This window comes from Xiphias gladius, chromosome 14, assembly GCF_016859285.1.
Source record: "Xiphias gladius isolate SHS-SW01 ecotype Sanya breed wild chromosome 14, ASM1685928v1, whole genome shotgun sequence".
NCBI classification, from domain to species: Eukaryota; Metazoa; Chordata; class Actinopteri; order Istiophoriformes; family Xiphiidae; genus Xiphias; species Xiphias gladius.
In genome coordinates this window covers 20,023,683-20,044,917 of record NC_053413.1, presented here as the reverse complement: position 1 = coordinate 20,044,917, position 21,235 = coordinate 20,023,683, and the positions used below count along the sequence as shown (strand labels likewise).

The following is a 21,235-nucleotide window of genomic DNA, read 5'->3' as shown; positions in this document are numbered from 1 at the left end:
AACATGCTAAAACGCTAACCAGCACTAGCTAACTAGCACTAGTCATTAACAACTGATCCCTTCTCTTCTTTCTATTTGGTGTTATTTTTCTTTTTAGTGTTAGTGAAGGGAGGAATAAGCTCTCAATAAGCTTGTTAGCTCATTTGCTAACAGGAAAGTGACTTAACAAAGGTCATTTAAAATGCGCATTTGTACCATTGACACCTGTCACATAACTGTAGGGTTGCAACTTACGGTTATTTCCTTTATCGATTAACCTGCCAATTATCTGATGCCAATTCTCGAATAAACGGTTTGTGTCTGAAATGTAAGAAAATAGTAAAATGCCCATTTTAAGTTCTTAAAGCCCAAGATGATGTCTTTAAATGTCTTCTTTTGTCTGATCAACAGTCCAAAATCCAAACATTTTCAGTTTATTTTGATGTATGACACAAAAGCTTCCAATCCTCACAATTTAACAGCAAAATCTTTGGCATTTTTGCTTTAAAAAAATGATGGTTGCAGCTCTACATTACTGTTTGCAAGTTACCCCTCTTATGGATCATTTTTATACTACTTGAGGAGGTTAAATCCACAATTAATAAGTTTTGATCTGAGTTCCCCAAAGTTGAAAAAATGTGCGTAGATATACCTCCACACCTCTGAATGAATCCAGTAATTGCAGCATTTGCATGGACATTAATCGTTTTTGCTGGTGTGACAGAGCTTTTAGGGGTTGTTAAGAGCCTCAGCTGAGTGTCATGGGAGTATTTGTGTTCAAAAGCTTGAGTAGCTTCCAGATTTGGCTTTTCATTCCCAACCAATGTCGAAAGAAGTACTCAGACCCTTACAATGTTGTACCAGTACAACAATGTAAAAAAACTCCAGTGCAAGTAAAGTCCTGCATTCAAAATCCTACTTAAGTAAAAGTAGAGGTATAATCAGTGAAATGTGAAAAGACTATTATGGCCTATTATGTCCCCTGTGACTCAAATTACTGTATATGACACAATTAGATTGTTAACACAGATGCGTCAATGTGGAAAAAAAAAAATCCATCAATTTTGATAAACTGACTAATCACTGCAGCTCTAGTTCTAACTACTTTATATAAAGTTAGCTCGTTGAGTCCAGGGGTAGCCAATCTAGGGGCCGAGCTCCTCCTGTGGGTGACCAGATAAATCTCAGGGGTCATGAGATGATTAATGGCAGGGGGAGGAATAAAAAACTAAGTTCTGATTAGGGCTGGGCGGTATATAGTGTGATGTTGTGTTACAAAAACTAAATCTTCCATAAAGCCGTCCCTGTGTTTGCATCTCTCCTCTGTCGCACTCCGCGCAAACCCGGCCCCAGCCGCTCACAAGTTCTCCTACATGATGGAGGGAGACGTAGCGCCGGTCCACACTGCTGAAGATAATCGTAACTGTACTGTATTTTGGATCAGTCTGTTATTTGTTGTTGAAAACAAGTAAGCAGCGTTTCCCATACATAGGCTCTACTACGACAGCCCGTCCAGGTAGATTAAGACAAACACAGGTATATAAAATTACTCGGTTTAAACTTAAGTAAATTTAACATTAGAACGCCTTATTTCGCTCTCGACAAACTGACTAATTTTTGAACACATCTGAGTTGTGTGCGCTGCAGCAACTGAGTGGGGAGTAGAGGATTCTGTGCGCAGCCGTCTAGCTGGGTCTACCGACAACCTGCATGTGAGGTGCTAATGGAACATCTGTAAATTGTAGCTACAAAAATAACCTGGGTTACACTCCCCGCCCTCTGAACTGCATGAGTCTCTGAATGCACATCGGTCACACGCCGTGCCACCCACCACCACAGATAAATTCTCACCTGGTGGGAAACACTGGATAGGCCTATTTTTATTTGATAATGGCAATTTATGTTATATAATTTTTCATTTATATGTTTTGCAGCTGTATATTTTCAAACAGGGAAGGAAACCCTGTCATTGCATTTTATTTTGATCAGTCTGTTTTAATAAAAATGCTTGTGACATCTCATATGTGGCTTTAACTTACAACTGAACATTTAGCCCACTTTGTGGGGGGGAAAAGAAAAAAAAATTATATATATATATATATAAAAAAATAATAAGAAGAATCTCTCTCTCTCTCTCATGTGTGTATTGCCATTCAGCCTAAAAGTAGTGACATATGATTTTTGGTCTATATCGCCCAGCCCTAGTTCTGATATACAAATCTATCTAGAGTTTTTGGACTTTTTTTGGTCGAATTGTGGATATTTTTACCTCTTTGGCCCTCAGAGAAGTTTAAAGGGGAAATGTCTCTTTAACATCTCATAGAGCTCTGAATGATTAAAAGGCTTTTTATTGGTCTCAAAAGCAACTACAGGTATCAAATAAATGTAGTGGAGTCAAAAGTGCAATATCTGCCTCTGAAATATGGTGGAGTAGAAGTACAAAGTAGCATAAAATGGAAATACTCAAGTAAAGTACTTGTACCTTACAACTGTACACAGTACAATATTCAAGTAAATGTACTTCATTCCTTTCCACCACTGGTACAGATTGTACAATATGATAGTAGATAGAGGAAGGTGTTGGGGCTGCTGTGCAGGTTTTATACTTAGTGTGTTTGTCAGTTTCGATGTTAGGACCTTTTGTGTCCAATCCTGTTGCCCCACTGAGCCAGCCATTCAGAAAACGCAGATCTCCTCGGTTCTTCCCTTCGCACCGAGTGCAAATAAATGCCTGTAGTTAAAATGTCCATTGACTGAAACACGATGTAGAAAAAAACTCAACAACAAATAAAACATGAAGTGAAATGGAAAATGCCGTACTAGAAGTCCTTTCAGTTAGATTTGTCTTTTTCTTCATCGTTCTCAGCCGGGGGCGTTTCCTGAGGCGGGTACTGGGGCGAGTCTTCGCTCTGAGTGGGGGCTTCTGTGGTTTGGGACTCCAGTTTAGTCGAGGGCCCCTCTGTCTGCGGCGCTGCAGTTTGTGTACAGTTGATCGGTGCAAGGACTATGGCAGGCTGCAAGGGAAAAAAAACAGAGCCCATATGAGATGACTGAAATGTATCAGGCCCTAAAACTAAATTTAATGATAATTACAGATACAGAAGAGCTGAAGATAGGACAAACACAACCAAAAATATACAGTCATTCCTCTGTCCACAAGTAGATTATTTTTTCATCACATCTTGCTTGAACAATTTAACCAAATTAAATGAGCTTTATGTGATAATATTGTTGTCAGAGGTATTCCTGTAGTCAGAAACAGAACAGTCCCAGATATGCATTATGGAAAGGAAAATAAACCCGCCTGGGGGGTTGAGGCCCGTTAAACCACACAGATAACACATACTAACCAAAGCTATTTCAAAAATAACAAGCTAATCTACATCACCATCAGCACCACCAATGATTGCTCTTGTTATAGTTACCCACTTAACTCAATGATCACTAGTCCATCACAGATGTGCATGCACGCACACAAAGACACACACGCGTGCGTGCGTGCACACACACACACACACACACACACACACACAAAAAAACGTCTACTCTCTGGGGAAAAATAACAACAAAAATGAATCTTAAGTGGATCAGGATGTAACTTGTAATGTAGCAAGCCCAGATAGAATACCTGCCGTGACATTCACAGACAGCTGAGCCCTCAAAAGCAGACTAGACCACACCCACAGAAAAATGAAGGGCAAGGAGAAGCGATGGGAGGGAAGGGGAGGACAGTACAACAGAAAGAGGCAGTTGGAACGAATGGAATTATTTAAAGGCGTTACTCAACTTGAAATTCCCTTTACTCTGCATGTTATTTAACACTAGATTTTTTTTTTCTTTTGTTGCCTCTTTTTTTTTTTTTTTTTTAAGTCTTTTTGTTCTTCGGCAGTAGGCAGTCATATCAAACTGGTATTCACCACAAATCCACTTCCAGTCCAGAACTGGGGCAACTCCCTGCGCCACAGCGCTACAGTGAGGCTGGTGAGCAGAGTGCAAGGCACCAGGTAGAGCAAGGCTGGCTGACCCATCTGCATCACAGCCAGGGCCACGAAGGTGATCAGCAGGCCAATGCCGTAAGCTGGCAGGAGAGAGACAAGGTGAAACAGCACACAGAAAGTCAACATTTCCAAAGTCCAGTCGTGTCCAGTCAGCGTTTAAGATGCTGGTTTTCACTCTAAAGTCCCATTTCGACTTGATTTATTTCTCTAGGGGTAGTGGTGGGGTGGAGGAAGAGCTGCTTGTTCTTCCATTTGATCCCAATTTTTTTTTGCTCACTGTGAAATTTGTCTTTTGTTTTGAAAGTCTGAAAAGTTTCTGCTAATCTGATAGACGTAAACATATTAACACCAACATACAGGTTTAGTTGTGAATCAAAATTACGACAGAAAAAAAAAATGAAAGCCATCAGGACAGCAAGAGGTTGGTAATCTCTGTTGGCTAGTCCTGCAGCATGTCATGTCTATTACAGATGTGTAATTTTTCCGTGGTTAAAATGTCGGCCAGAAAAATAAGTTGAATTACCCGGGAATAGAGAGAGAACTTTATTCCCGACCTCCCCCTTTAATGTTAACTCCATCTGAATAGGGCTTATCATAACAGTATAGCAACATTTCACCAATTACAACACTCACAAGCCCCCTACCCATGTACGTACCGATCGTACAGGCGACAAAGTAGATCCTGGAGGATTGCGTTAAAATGTCAAACCTGTGACAGTACGCCACCAGCAGACCTGACAGAAAAAAAAGCAAAGAGGATCATTCAGAACAAGTGCAGCTACTGCATTCAGTCCCATCTCATCACACTCAGACATCACACAGTCTTGATTATTTGAGGAACCATAGTCTCTCCCTGCACTTTACATACATTTATCTGATCTTAACACTGGATATTTTTCTAATATACCAGATAAACTAAATGACATTATTGTGCAGTTATTAATATATGGTAACCAAATTTTGTAATGTGTAGTTATATAGCATTAGATATGCAGCCATTGTGGGTGTTGACTAGTTTTGCGCTTAAATCGTTGGCAACCACATCAATGTGACTAAATAGGGTGACTGTGGTCAATTACGGTTAAATTGTTTTTCTAGTGACAAACCACATGATGAGCTTTAAGCCGAGTTAATTACCTGGTACTAAGATATCACCAAAGCCCAGGAGGGAGAAGGGGCGATCACAAAGAGCCAGGGGAGAGAAGTTTAACCTTGGAACTTTGAGCACCATGGGAAGCTGGAGAAAAAAAACACAACCATTAGTATTACTATCAACTACTTTTCCTCTGAGCTGAGAGGGGCAGTGGTAAATGTAAGTGTTATGTTTCTGTAACTAGACTAAACCCCCACCCCACCCAAAGGGAGTTGTGGAATTTGAAAACAAGCTCACCTTTTCATGTGTGGAGGAGTCAGAGGGACCAGCGGCTACCTCCACCATTATACTTTCTCCACTCTGTGGAGAAAAATGCCATGGGTAACGTGATCATGACACAGTAACCGAGACTGTAGACATTTGAATAGGTTTGAGAGAAAAATGTCTTGACATACCTTTGTAAATAAGGGTGTAATAAATACGAAGAAAACATCATAGACAAAAAGGACTGTCAGAAGTAAAGTGCAAGCCTGCAGAGCCAGAAAAATGCATGAAGTGAGTTTACAACTAACACGGTAAATAAGTCAAACATTTATTATTCGCTACAATGCCATTAAATCCTGTACAAATACTTTCCACATTGTTACAGTTTTTATCTGTGATGGTTTATGTCTGAGAGTGCCAGCCCACCTTAAATGTGGGTAGTCTGACTGTTTTGAGCATGTAGAGACAGAAGGCAATCCCCAGGGCGTCCTGTAACACCCACGCCCACCTGGAGGAGACATTACATAATAGTCAGCCAACACCATCATCATATTATGTACCTCCAACATGTTATCACACACCGACAGAGAAGTCACCATTGTCACTTGACACCCAACAACTACCCACAAATATGATCCTTTTAAATAAACAGTTAACTGAATTAATTTTAGTGCACATTCGGTCTAAATTCTAACATTTTGTCATGCTATATGTAAACCAATATTTCTGCCATAATGTAAAATACTTTTGTAACTGAGATTTGCACTTAAGATTTACAAGTGTGTTATTATCTGAATAAAATCCAGATGAGATTTAAGACACTTTCTTTACATGAGACATTTTTCTTTTCTTTTTCTGTTGCTCTAATGAGACAGAACAGTGGCTAATTTCAGTGTAATTGTAGTGGAACTTCAGTTGCTGTTATCACAAGGAAAGAGGAGACAGACCAAATCAGAGAGTAAGTGACTATTTCCACAGATCGCTGACAGTCACACAATAGGAGGAGTAAAGATTACATATGCATCTTGGAGAGATGGATGCATTTACAACTTTTCAACACCTGTCCAGAATGGATTTCAGTCCATCTTGAATGCTTCTTTGATGTATTTACACTTACCTTTTTTAAAGATGAGATAGCTATTTAATCCATCCAAGACACATGAATTGACTAATGGTAAATGGAGTCTGATACAGCCGTAACACACGCCTTTAACAAAATTCCCCTGTTGTCAGCAAATTATCGGTAAATGTTGAGGTCAACACATGGATCAGGTCAATACTTTGTGCTGTTCAATTATATTTCAAGGCACTACAAGGCACTCAAACAAAACTGGTGGCAGGTTTGCTGGACTGTGATGGGAATATTCAGTTAACTGGAGACAAGGATACTTGATCGCAGGGCACCACAATAACATGTAAACAACAGATCTTCAGTTGAATGCCGTGACTAGCTGTTTTTTTTTCCATGCATATGACTAAATGTGTGCATTTACAGAAGAGTGAATCTGACACTTTTTCTCTTTGCACTCACTGGTCTTCGTTGCGAAACACCATCCAGGTGACGCTCACTCCGATGCAGAGGGCCGACAGCAGCAACATGCGGATCTGTGGCCGCTTGTGCAAGTACGGCAGGTTGTTCTCTGGGATCCTGTGATCACAAGACGGCCCATGATTCAATAAATATAAGCATAATAAAGACATTTTCATTGAATAAAAATCCATGTGTCAGTCACCACATAAAATCTTTTATCACCAGTGTACAGGGTATACCTCAAGGCCCCATCTCTATCTTTGACCACAAAAGTTGCAGGCACATAATTGTAAATTTAATATAAACATTTAATTGGAGAGTATGACTTAAAAAAACACGGTTGAGCATAATATCTGACAGCGATTTGTTTAGGTTTGAAGGTAGGTAAATTTGTAGACAAGGCTTACAAAACATACGCTACTGTATGGAGATTCGGAAAAAAATATAGTAGCTTGCATTATGAAACCATCCTGATGATAACAGTCTCACCTGCACTTGCAGAATGGAATTCTCCTGACAAAAGGCCACAGACAGCTGTAAAGGCCGACAGAAGAGGCCACACAGAAGATAGAGATGACCCAAATGGCTAAACAGTGAGGAAATAGTGGAGGAAGGCAAAAGATTACTGCATATAATGATATAATAAACACTCAAATTCTACTAAAGAGATATGCTTTTTGGTGTGTTTGCTCTTTGACAAAGTTAGTTCTTAAATATCTGAATAGTGGTATCAGTTTTCACCACTGTGTGGGCAGTATTTACTCTGTGAACAGCAGCTCAAAGGTACTAAGGAGTCTATCGGCAGCTATCAGTTTAATCTATTTTTACGTAAAATTGTATCTGACCCATTAAGCTCTTTTTCAGTGCTGCCAGTCTTTATACTCAAGAGGTTCAAACATTCAGATCTGCCAACAGCATCTACAGCCCTATAATGCTGGACACTGAGCATGTCTGCTAGAGGAAATGGAGATAAAGTGTCAACTGTAGTATGGAGGAATTTCGAGTTTACAGTGGAGCTAAATAGAGGTAGTATTATATCACTTTGTTATTCAAGATTTGTGCCGTTTGCCTGGGCTTTTAACCAGCAACTATCTGATTCTAAATTTTGGTTTTTAGCTGCTGAGAACCATATTGCACATACTGTGACGGCAGGCTAACGCTTAAGAATCTTAAGTCTACTGTAAGTCAGCTATGATTTAAACTAGGCATCACTAATACAAAATAAAGCCCAATCCAGGAACTGCCTTACTTCATACTTTAAGTATATTTTAGTATCATTGGACAACTTCTGATTAACAGCCACTTTATTTATCCAGTCTAAAAATTAGAAATGGCCAGCCTAATAAGTGGTGCATTTATCCAATCAGGCTTGTCTCAGTCAAGGAAAACAAGGAAGACTGCGAGATGTGTTCAAAAGCAAATGGACCTTGAGTTGAGATTATCTGGCAAACAAGGAAAACACTTTCAGTCATCTTTTGCACAGCCTATATCCCAAGCTAATGCTCGTTGCCAGATAATACCATGCAAGACCACAATGACTGAAGAAAAAAATTAAAGACTGACTTTGCGAAGCTAACTATCCCCAATGTAGATCAGTATCTCTGAGGAAGACCAGAATATTGCATGTTATATTGAGTGTGTTCAGATCAGTGGTGTGCGAGTGTGTGTACTGTGTGTTGTACCCAGGCGGTCATAGAAAAAGTAGAGTAGCACCAGCATGCTGCAGCACATGACCACGAACACACAGATCATGATGGGGGTGACGTCTACAGTCTCCTCATCCTGCTTCTCTGCGCCATCGTCCCGCTTGTGCTTCATGTAGCGTCTGCAGGGGGAGAAACGAAAGTCAGCGTTTGGGACATTGGAGGCATGTTCATAACTCTAAAGCCTAATAATAAGCACTTATAAAGACTCATCTTCTTGTGCCAACCTTATACAGCAAATAGATTAGGGTAATGCAGTTTGCCAACCTCTTGGGTTTTGTCTTTCATTTATTTCATTAAACAGTGTTCACTGATGGTGACTTGCTGATGCTGCCAGGATGACCATCCTACCATCCACAGTCAATATTTACCAAAATTGAGCTGGCAGGCTCGCATTCACTTCGTTCCGAGTTCAAAACACACACTCATATTCCAAATTTTTTTTTTGCCTGTGGTCTTGTGCGTCAGAGACCCCATCTGACTGTGCCTTCAGTCACGTTGGCACCTCCGTCGGGAAAGACGTTCTCGGATTGGCTTAAGCCAGTGAGTCACTCATACGACCTCAAATAAACAACACTGCCCTTTAGAGGAGTTGCAGGAGTACAATGAAGACTGCTTGGTTAGAACAGAGGAGACACACACATACACACTCATCTAACAGAAACACTGAGCAATCATACACTTATAGTGCTTTGCCAAGAAATCTATGACTAATATTCTCCAGAGATGACTCCCCTGATAAATTAACTTCGGTTTAAATTTTGCACTCAGGACTAAAAGCATGGTATGCACAGGCAGAGGGAACTTTATGTCCTGTCATAAAGTATTCTGCTAAACTGTATGTTAGCTTTCAAAGCTATGATGATGATCAAACATCAAAATAATTTTTAGAGAAGCATTTATCATGGTTTTTGTCCATTACAAGACAAAAATGTGTATTTATATAACACTACTTTTATACCACTTACTATGCAATCGGGACGGATCCAGATTAAAAAACACTAGACGAAAGATGGGAAACTCTATTTTGAAAATAAAAAAAGAGCAATGAAAACTGAGATTAAGTGAGTTTAACTTCTAGGACCTCACTAATTATACTGTAATTACATGCAGATTGGGTCGTTATTTCTGTGCATATGAAACTCTCAAACAGAACTGAACATTCAAAATCATAGCGTAATAACCTACATCGGATGTCAGTTCCTAAATCCGCCCCCCCCATCGTTTCCACTTACTTTTTGCTGTCTCGGCTGCCAGCCCAGTAGCCTCCAATGGCAACCGTTCCTACTGCCATCAAGAAGATGATCACCATGTTGTAGTCCAACACAGGCTCAGTGGGTGCATACATGGCAACCTGTCTTCCTTTACCAAAAGTCTATAAGGGTCAGATACAGCATTAGGTCGTGTCAAGCCTACAGATTCTGTTAAATCAGTGCATAAGAAAAAAGCCATCAAGCAAGAATTTTTCAACTGTTGGCAATGATCCACTTTGTATTTTTGTTCGTCTGCTACATTATAAACCATGGGGAGTTATGTACCTCTCTGTCTCTCCTGTGAGACTGTAAAATGGTTGGAGTTAATTAACACTGCTGAGATATCAGGAAGAGAGAAACTGATATACAAGTTATATCACACAGGTAGCTGACCTCTCACCTTGCTTATGTCCAGCATGTCAGAGTAGCTGAGCAATGCTACAGGAATGTCAATCTCCTCATACTGAGTCTTGTTTCCTGCTGGAGGTGTCTAAATTAAGAAAAAAAACAAAAAAAAACAAAACATGCATTTTTTTTCTGAGCAGCCAATGTCAATCTAACCTTGATGCACAATGAGTACAAGCAACAGCGTTAAAAAGTTTTAAGTTATTTTCTGGGTTACCAGTCTGTCCTTGCTGACGATGAGCAGGCCCTTGGCGCCATTAATTTGGGCCAGTCGGACCTTTTCATAGAAAGTGCAGTTGCCCCTCATCACCATGGGGATGCGATTGGGGAAGCCTCCCTCTGGGACTTCAGAGGGCGAGCACAGGACCGATGTTGTCAGGTCATAGATTTGTAGACGTGACTACAATTCAAAAAGGTTTGCAGTGTTAAACAGAGCTTGAGAAAATTCTGTTAAGGTTCAACTCTTAATATAAATAAAAAACTAAATTTCTTGCTAATGACAGCATTTATTGTTTTTTTATTTCTGAACGGACTGGATATAATTATTCTTTAATTTTAAGAAAAATGCATCTTGAATCAGTGGAAATGAGCTGGACCATCCCTGTCATGCAGTTTGGCTCTTGATAATCAGTGTACAAAATTATTTCTGTATTTAAAAAAAGTCTTGTGTTAAAAACTTGCACAAGACTGTTTCAGAGGGTTTCTTTCCGAGTAATAACATTATATCCAAAAATAAAATCCCGTTTTAAATTTTCTAATGAACTAGACACTGTAGTTAATCCTTTTTTTCCCTATTGAGTGGATTAGTATAACTCATTATAATGATATCAGTCATAAAGATCTCTAACATTTGCAGTTAGTTCTGAAAACAGCTGCCAGAGTCCACAGAGGCACTAGAAGGAGAGATGACATTTCAGCATCCTGTGTGAGGCTTCCTGAAAAATATTTTATTGACCAACTGTATGTCAATGCATACTGTTGTTTATCTCCACTGCTCTGTGTGATGTGAAGCACTTTGAAAGTTATTTTTTTAAAAGTGTCAGGATTATAAAGATTATAAAGTTAACTTGGTTACCCCTCTTGTTATTCACAAGTGACTTACTGCCTTATTAAGGTCCTGAGGTAGACGTGCCCACTGTGAGTTGAAGAATATGCAGTAATCCTTTCCTTTGCTCTTGCCCTTGTCACTGAAATGGGCCATGCCATACTCTCCCACTACCTGTCAACATGACAACAGTGTTAGTATCACACCACATGTCAATTAAAAGTTCGTAACTTTAATTGTTGGATAATAGACATGAACAATTATTTTCAGCAGCACTAGAACTGTTGCCATTTCACGTGAAAAGTAGTGTGCCCCTTGGACTTTTCAGAGCAATAACAATACTGATATTTGGGAGTAAAAAGATTCTGATAAAGTAAACGGGTCTTCAGATGTTTTTTTAACATGTATATTCCCATTAGTTTATGGATATACAAAACACACCAATTCAAAAGATACATTCTAAAGTCCAAACAATGACCTCCAACTTATTCCCAAGTAGGGCTGCCACCAACGATTATTTTCATTATAGACTATTTTCACCAACAATGTATTAACAGTTAAAAACCCAAGGACATTTTGTTTACAATGATATAACACAGAGAATATCAGCAAATTGGGAAGCTGAATCTAAACATTTTGCTTGAAAAATTATTTAGATAAACAAACATGTAATATAAGATTTAACAACAAAATCTTAAAAAGGAATAAATTAAATCGCTACACAAATTAGACCAAATAATTAATATCCACATAACTGAACATAACTACAACAAAAACAGATTGGTGGCTCAAGTAAAATTTCATCAATAACTTGTCACCTTACTCCATAAATAAGCCCTGACTTGACATCCAAAGGTTCCTCTTGTCTTTGTCATATTTTTATTCTGGTTTCCTTTTTTATGTAAAAGGTACATTTCATGCACACACACGACTAAAGCCATGAATATGATGAACCTTTCTGCGAATGTTGATGCATTCTTCCTTTTTTATTTCATTAACTTAAAAAAAATCAAAAAAGAAAATTCAACTATAATTGTGACATTTGCAAAAGTACTAAGTCAGTACTTAGTAACCCCCCTTTAGCAGGGATCAGAGCTTGCAAACTCAAAAGATTCTTTCTACTCTTGATCACCAGCTCTTCCTGCAGGTCACTTCAAGTTCTGAGATATTTTTAGGTTGTCCTGCACACACTGCATGTTTAAGATCTACCCACAGATTTTCAGTAATGTTCCAGTCAGGGGACTGTGAGCGCCGTTCCAAAAGCTTCAGCCTGCGTTTCTTGACGTAGTTCATGGTGGATTTTGTGGTCTGTTTTGGATCATTGTCCTGTTGTAGAAGCCAGTCTCTTTTCAGTTTCACTTTATTGACTCACTGCAAGACATTCGCATCCAGAATTTGCTGATATTTGGTGGAATCCATTCTTCACTCTGTTTGTGCATTGTTTCCTCTGCCACTGGCTGCCACACAACCCCCCCCCCCCCTTATGATTTTGCTACAGGGGTTGTATTTTGTAAACGTTTACCATCCAATGTATATACAGTATGATTAGTCTTAGCAGTATGCTTTAACGAAGTCCTATTCAAACCTGGACTACAGGAACGGAGATCTTAAAGGCTTTATGATCTAATTTAGAAAACCTTTTCTATTTATAACAACCAACAAAGAGTCTAATTCTGACGTTATGCAGATCAAAGAAGAATGACTATAGGTAAAATATATGCCGTAGTTTGACTCAGGGTTAAAGTACAGTTGGTTCCACTATTTCATGCAGAGGCATTATAATCAGCAGTGAAATATTTTACCCTCAAGTCGCAAATTTCAGACGCGCTACCGTACCTTTCTAACTGTAGCCTAATGTGAGCCTTTGGGTAGCATTTCTCGATCCTCTGTCTGTTGATCGATACTAAAACACAGTCTGGTGAAAACACTGTGGTGTCTCAGTGATGCCGTGAATCAGCGACAATCCTGCTCCGTTAATGTTCAATTTCAGGGCGAGTGGTATGTGGGTTTTGCAGGGCCCACGGTGATATCCACAAGCTAACAGTCATTGCATCCAAACTACTCCTCCCGGACACGGTTAGAAGAAAAAAAACCCATCTATTTCTATCAACCAACTGCCGTTACGCAACATAAACACACAGATAAACAGTTTTCGGTGAAACAGACGCGGTCCCTCTCACCTTTTGGACGAGGAAAGCGGCCCAAATCAGTGTTTCAGGGACCCTCATGATGCCTAGCTCGTTGTTGTTTCCCCCATCAACCACCGACCAACGGATTCGCTCGAGCCCCTCACACGAGCCCCTCACCAGCTGTTCCCACAGGATACGCCCCTTTTGGTATGCGAGTGTTTTAATTGGCTGTTATCGTGACGAAAGAGTTAGTACGCCTCTGATTGGCCGAAGTCAAAGTCAGTCAGAGCGATGAAAGTATTATAAAAGTATTGATATTAAACCGTTGATAATCTGTAATGTAACAGAAGATTATACATTTAAATCTAATTTAGTTGAAAATTTGAGCCTATCTTAACCGGGGTTTGACAGTTTTAGCTTTAAGCAATACAGGCTTATTGAACTTTTAAAAATAGAACTGAAGTGCTCCTCCCACCACCATGAACTTTCCTCCATTTTTACGCCTGTATTACTTCAACTAAACTGTTGAACCCTGGTTAAAGTAGGCTGAAATGTTTAATAAAATTAGATTTATTTTTATTATCTTACTTCTGTTACACTGCAGATTATCACTGGTTCAATATCAAATTTATTCCCACCTTTACCAGCTGCAACAAGTGATGCTTGCACATGAATACATCCAAAATTATAATCCATAAATATAGTATATGTTATTCAGAACTTGGCCAGTCTGCATAATGAGTATTTTTAATTTTAGTACTTTAAGTGTATTTCAATGCTAATATTTCAGTGCTTTTACTTCAGCAAAATGTGAGTGCAGGACTGCCTAAGGCAGGAGTATTTCTACACTGTATTGCTATCCAACACTATCAAGGAAGCAATGGATTTACTCATATTTGGTTAAATTTGGCGGAAAATCTTAAGTATACATCATCATAGCTGTGTACCAAAGCTTGAATAGAAGAAAACATGAAATTAAAGGTTAAATAATACAATTTGGGGTAATTTTTAAAAAACTTAATATGCAATATGCGTTGTTGTGTATTTTATGTTTGTATATATGTATATATGTGTATACATATATATGCTACTTTATGTTATTTAATATGTTTATTTGTTTTTTGCTATTCACTGATGTGATTTTGGTCTTTTCTGTTCTTTAATGCAATGGTACATGCTACACGTAGTCATTGATAAACTTCTGTCAAAGCTCTTAATGGCTCCAGAATTATGTTTCACATTGCAGATATTCCACATTAAATTAAACCTTTAGACACCACATTTGTAGACCCAAAGCACATGTCTTGGACTCTTGTAGGCAGACATGAGCCAACAGTTCAAAACCAGCAAAATTAAACTCAACTTGCAATTCGTATTAAAAACAGTTTGACTTCACACGGACCTGAGCCTTACTGAGAGATACAAGACTTGAAATGTTGAATGACAGCTAAATGATTCAGATCTTTTAAAAAAAAACAATCCTTATAAATTATTGGAAAAAGACACTCATTCTGTTTCCTCCATTTTTCTTGCCTCTCACATCCAGGTCGCTCAGGTGGATGTCCAAGCCAGCGTAATCATTTGGTATGAATGAGTGTGCTGCATTTCTATGTATGCAATAATTTACAGGATGGTGGGTTATTTCCAGCATGCTCTATCCCTGCAACTGGGAATAAGAAGGCTACAGCTCTGCTTTACATCCAGAACCCTCTATTTCACTATAATTATAGCCTTATGAGCAGTCTCAAGTATAACCTCTAATCAATATAGCTTTTTCAACATTAAACTTTAAGGGGCCCGCGGTGATATTAAGCGGGCAGTAATTTCTTGTAAATTCAGATCGGCTAATATCAAATACTTTGCACTTATATCTCTCTATCCATACAGCGATAGTCTGTTTGTATCCCGGCTGTTCTAAGTGACAAATTTCCCAGATTGCAGTCCCTGGTGGTGCTACCAATAGTCATGGTTTATTTTGTTTTTCAGCTACATTCACACTCCGAGTCAAAGTTTCAGCTCTTTAAGCTCCATGTCAGACTTCAAGCTCTTGGAAATTCTGGGAAAAAAGAACGTTATTATTAAATGATTTATTCTTTTATTTATTGATTGCTGTATTTATTTATCTAGTCTATTTACCATTCTATATGCCTGTTACCATCCTGTGCTCATTAAACTGTATATTCTCATAGTTTAGAAAATGATGTCTTTGTTGTGTATCTAGTCGCACGGTTGTCAGACTCAGCGTGATATTATTGCAGTCCCTGGTGGTCTAGTGGTTAGGATTCGGCGCTCTCACCGCCGCGGCCCGGGTTCGATTCCCGGTCAGGGAACATGTTTTAAGGATACTTGGGTCACCTTGTCTTGCAGAGGGGTGTTGATTCATATATACAACTATAATGACATGTGTTTCATCCACTGACCATTACTTCATTTGGACGTCCAAATTCACCAAACACAATTTCGCATTGAAACAAACTGGTTCCTGGTCCTTCACAGGAACTTCCTGCCTTCATCTGAACAATCCTTCTGCTAATAGTCGTGGTTTATTTTGTTTTTCAGCTACATACTCACTTCGTTAAATGATTTATTGTTTTATTTATTGATTCCTGAATTTATCTATCTAACTTTTGTAATTATTTATTAATACTTATTTTAGTCATTTTTCATCCTCCATACTACACCCGATTCTTTTCACCTGTATTTCTCTATCTAGCCTATGTACTTTCCTAATTACTTGCTACCATCCTGTGCTCATTAAACTGTATATTCTCATAGTTTAGAAAATGCTTTCTTTTGTTTTATGTCTAGTTCGTGGCTTTTGAAACACAGTTTGAAAGTAACACAGTACCTGATGGTCTAATGGTTAAAATTCGGCGCTCACTGCCGTGGCTGGTGTTTGATTCCCGGTCAGGGAACATGTTTTAAGGATACTTGGGTCACCTTGTCTTGCGGAGGGGTGTTGTTTCATATATACAACTATATTGACATGTGTTTCCTCCACTGACCGTTACTTCATCTGGACGTCCAAATTCACCAAACACATTTGAAATCCAGTGTTGTCCGTTCTCATCAGTTCCTTCATCTGAACAATCCTTCTGCTAATAGTCGTGGTTTATTTTGTTTTTCAGCTACATACTCACTTCGTTAAATGATTTATTGTTTTATTTATTGATTCCTGAATTTATCTATCTAACTTTTGTAATTATTTATTAATACTTATTTTAGTCATTTTTCATCCTCCATACTACACCCGATTCTTTTAACCTGTATTTCTCTATCTAGCCTATGTACCATCCTAATTACTTGCTACCATCCTGTGCTCATTAAACTGTATATTCTCATAGTTTAGAAAATGATGTGTTTGTTGTGTATCTAGTCGGTACGTTGTCAGACTCAGCGAAAGCTTATTGCAGTCCCTGGTGGTCTAGTGGTTAGGATTCGCGCTCACCGCCATGGCCGGGTTCGATTCCCGGTCAGGGAACATGTTTTAAGGATACTTGGGTCACCTTGTCTTGCGGAGGGGTGTTGATTCATATATACAACTATATTGACATGTGTTTCCTCCACTGACCATTACTTCATTTGGACGTCCAAATTCACCAAACACAATTTCGCATTGAGACAAACTGGTTCCTGGTCCTTCACAGTATTCTTCATTATTCCACATTTGATTTGATTACTCAGTATCGTAACGGACTACTCGCTGTATCGCCAGTCACACCATACTGTGGTTTTAATACCCAGGAGGCATTAAGCTACTACTGATTTGGTGTAGGCTAAATGAAATTAATAATTAAAATGTCATTACGGAAAATGATAGGCTATAATGTGTCTTCAATGTGTTTTAGGGATACTTGGGTCACCATGTCTTGCGGAGGGGCATTAATTCATATTTACGCCTATATTGACATGTGTTTCCTCCACTAACCGTTACTTCATTTGGACGTCCAAATTCACCAATCACATTTGAAATCAAGTGTTGTCCGTTCTCACCGGTTCCTTCATCTGAACAATCCCTCTTCCAATAGTCATGGTTTATTTTGTTTTTCGGCTACATACTCACTTCGTTAAATTATTTATTGTTTTATTTATTGATTCCTGAATTTATCTATGTAAATTTTGTAATTATTTATTATTACTTATTTTAGTCATTTTCATCCTCCATACTACACCCGATTCTTTTCACCTGTATTTCTCTATCTAGCCTATGTACTTTCCTAATTACTTGCTACCATCCTGTGCTCATTAAACTGTATATTCTCATAGTTTAGAAAATGCTTTCTTTTGTTTTATGTCTAGTTCGTGGCTTTTGAAACACAGTTTGAAAGTAACACAGTACCTGATGGTCTAATGGTTAAAATTCGCGCTCACTGCCGTGGCTGATGTTTGATTCGGTCAGGGAACATGTTTTAGGGATACTTGGGTCACCATGTCTTGCGGAGGGGTGTTGTTTCATATATGCGCCTATATTGACATGTGTTTCCTCCACTGACCGTTACTTCATTTGGACGTCCAAATTCACCAAACACATTTGAAATCCAGTGTTGTCCGTTCTCACCGGTTCCTTCATCTGAACAATCCTTCTGCTAATAGTCGTGGTTTATTTTGTTTTTCAGCTACATACTCACTTCGTTAAATGATTTATTGTTTTATTTATTGATTCCTGAATTTATCTATCTAACTTTTGTAATTATTTATAAATACTTATTTTAGTCATTTTTCATCCTCCATACTACACCCGATTCTTTTAACCTGTATTTCTCTATCTAGCCTATGTACCATCCTAATTACTTGCTACCATCCTGTGCTCATTAAACTGTATATTCTCATAGTTTAGAAAATGATGTGTTTGTTGTGTATCTAGTCGGTGCGTTGTCAGACTCAGCGAAGCTTATTGCAGTCCCTGGTGGTCTAGTGGTTAGGATTCGCGCTCACCGCCGCGGCCCGGGTTCGATTCCCGGTCAGGGAACATGTTTTAAGGATACTTGGGTCACCTTGTCTTGCGGAGGGGTGTTGATTCATATATACAACTATATTGACATGTGTTTCCTCCACTGACCATTACTTCATTTGGACGTCCAAATTCACCAAACACATTTGAAACAAACTGGTTCTGGTTCCTTCATACAGTATTCTTCCATTATTCATTTGATTTGATTACTCAGTATCACTACGTACTATCGCCTGTATCCCAGTCACACCATACTGTGGTTTTATATTCCCAGGAGTTTAGCTACTACTGATTTGGTGTAGGCTAAATGAAATTAATAATTAAAATGTCATTACGGAAAATGGCTATTCAATGTGTTTTAGGGATACTTGGGTCACCATGTCTTGCGGAGGGGCATTAATTCATATTTACGCCTATATTGACATGTGTTTCCTCCACTAACCGTTACTTCATTTGGACGTCCAAATTCACCAATCACATTTGCAATCAAGTGTTGTCCGTTCTCACCGGTTCCTTCATCTGAACAATCCCTCTTCCAATAGTCATGGTTTATTTTGTTTTTCGGCTACATACTCACTTCGTTAAATTATTTATTGTTTTATTTATTGATTCCTGAATTTATCTATGTAAATTTTGTAATTATTTATTATTACTTATTTTAGTCATTTTTCATCCTCCATACTACACCCGATTCTTTTCACCTGTATTTCTCTATCTAGCCTATGTACTTTCCTAATTACTTGCTACCATCCTGTGCTCATTAAACTGTATATTCTCATAGTTTAGAAAATGCTTTCTTTTGTTTTATGTCTAGTTGGTGGCTTTTGAAACACAGTTTGAAAGTAACACAGTACCTGATGGTCTAATGGTTAAAATTCGGCGCTCACTGCCGTGGCTGATGTTTGATTCCCGGTCAGGGAACATGTTTTAGGATACTTGGGTCACCATGTCTTGCGGAGGGTGTTAATTCATATTTACGCCTATATTGACATGTGTTTCCTCCACTAACCGTTACTTCATTTGGACGTCCAAATTCACCAAACACATTTGAAATCCAGTGTTGTCCGTTCTCATCGGTTCCTTCATCTGAACAATCCTTCTGCTAATAGTCGTGGTTTATTTTGTTTTTCAGCTACATACTCACTTCGTTAAATGATTTATTGTTTTATTTATTGATTCCTGAATTTATCTATCTAACTTTTGTAATTATTTATTAATACTTATTTTAGTCATTTTTCATCCTCCATACTACACCCGATTCTTTTAACCTGTATTTCTCTATCTAGCCTATGTACCATCCTAATTACTTGCTACCATCCTGTGCTCATTAAACTGTATATTCTCATAGTTTAGAAAATGATGTGTTTGTTGTGTATCTAGTCGGTGCGTTGTCAGACTCAGCAGCTTATTGCAGTCCCTGGTGGTCTAGTGGTTAGGATTCGGGCGCTCACCGCCATGGCCGGGTTCGATTCCCGGTCAGGGAACATGTTTTAAGGATACTTGGGTCACCTTGTCTTGCGGAGGGGTGTTGATTCATATATACAACTATATTGACATGTGTTTCCTCCACTGACCATTACTTCATTTGGACGTCCAAATTCACCAAACACAATTTCGCATTGAGACAAACTGGTTCCTGGTCCTTCACAGTATTCTTCATTATTCCACATTTGATTTGATTACTCAGTATCGTAACGGACTACTCACTGTATCGCCAGTCACACCATGCTGTGGTTTTAATACCCAGGAGGCTTTAAGCTACTACTGATTTGGTGTAGGCTAAATGAAATTAATAATTAAAATGTCATTACGGAAAATGATAGGCTATAATGTGTCTTCAATGTGTTTTAGGGATACTTGGGTCACCATGTCTTGCGGAGGGGCATTAATTCATATTTACGCCTATATTGACATGTGTTTCCTCCACTAACCGTTACTTCATTTGGACGTCCAAATTCACCAATCACATTTGAAATCAAGTGTTGTCCGTTCTCACCGGTTCCTTCATCTGAACAATCCCTCTTCCAATAGTCATGGTTTATTTTGTTTTTCGGCTACATACTCACTTCGTTAAATTATTTATTGTTTTATTTATTGATTCCTGAATTTATCTATGTAAATTTTGTAATTATTTATTATTACTTATTTTAGTCATTTTCATCCTCCATACTACACCCGATTCTTTTCACCTGTATTTCTCTATCTAGCCTATGTACTTTCCTAATTACTTGCTACCATCCTGTGCTCATTAAACTGTATATTCTCATAGTTTAGAAAATGCTTTCTTTTGTTTTATGTCTAGTTCGTGGCTTTTGAAACACAGTTTGAAAGTAACACAGTACCTGATGGTCTAATGGTTAAAATTCGGCGCTCACTGCCGTGGCTGGTGTTTGATTCCCGGTCAGGGAACATGTTTTAAGGATACTTGGGTCACCTTGTCTTGCGGAGGGGTGTTGTTTCATATATACGCCTATATTGACATGTGTTTCCTCCACTAACCGTTACTTCATTTGGACGTCCAAATTCACCAAACACATTTGAAATCCAGTGTTGTCCGTTCTCATCGGTTCCTTCATCTGAACAATCCTTCTGCTAATAGTCGTGGTTTATTTTGTTTTTCAGCTACATACTCACTTCGTTAAATGATTTATTGTTTTATTTATTGATTCCTGAATTTATCTATCTAACTTTTGTAATTATTTATTAATACTTATTTTAGTCATTTTTCATCCTCCATACTACACCCGATTCTTTTAACCTGTATTTCTCTATCTAGCCTATGTACCATCCTAATTACTTGCTACCATCCTGTGCTCATTAAACTGTATATTCTCATAGTTTAGAAAATGATGTGTTTGTTGTGTATCTAGTCGGTGCGTTGTCA

General features: G+C 38.5%; 1 protein-coding gene and 1 non-coding gene across 3 annotated transcripts; one reads left to right on the top strand and one right to left on the bottom strand.

The window, feature by feature from the left end:
- Nucleotides 1-2,095: 2,095 nt before the first annotated feature.
- sppl2 (signal peptide peptidase-like 2) lies at nt 2,096-13,586 on the bottom strand. 2 transcript variants are annotated; one of them, XM_040143651.1, is made up of 15 exons: nt 13,452-13,586; nt 11,329-11,445; nt 10,444-10,626; nt 10,222-10,311; nt 9,804-9,943; nt 8,548-8,690; nt 7,355-7,451; nt 6,866-6,982; nt 5,761-5,842; nt 5,526-5,600; nt 5,368-5,430; nt 5,115-5,214; nt 4,634-4,711; nt 3,897-4,057; nt 2,096-2,993 (listed from the first exon to the last, which is right to left on the bottom strand). In XM_040143651.1, exons 1-15 carry the CDS (start codon nt 13,497-13,499, stop codon nt 2,811-2,813), a joined length of 1,677 nt encoding a protein of 558 aa, XP_039999585.1. In that variant the 5' UTR covers nt 13,500-13,586; the 3' UTR covers nt 2,096-2,810. The 2 variants fall into 2 exon arrangements, 1 of the variants encoding a protein (XP_039999585.1); XR_005708754.1 differs by having other exon boundaries at nt 2,891-2,993; nt 3,767-4,057.
- A 2,072-nt stretch (nt 13,587-15,658) lies between these two features.
- trnae-cuc lies at nt 15,659-15,730 on the top strand. Its single transcript has one exon. It is a non-coding gene; the product is annotated as a tRNA-Glu (tRNA).
- Nucleotides 15,731-21,235: the final 5,505 nt, after the last annotated feature.

What these genes read in the sequence shown, in the direction of transcription:
- sppl2 (XM_040143651.1), bottom strand. Translation starts at nt 13,499, where the DNA reads ATGAGGGTCCCTGAAACACTGATTTGGGCCGCTTTCCTCGTCCAAAAG. An exon ending in ACATGCTGGACATAAGCAAG is followed by an intron (nt 9,944 to 10,221) that starts GTGAGAGGTCAG and finishes TGACCCTTATAG; the next exon opens with ACTTTTGGTAAAGGAAGACA. An exon ending in CTTTGTCGCCTGTACGATCG is followed by an intron (nt 4,058 to 4,633) that starts GTACGTACATGG and finishes CTCTCCTGCCAG; the next exon opens with CTTACGGCATTGGCCTGCTG.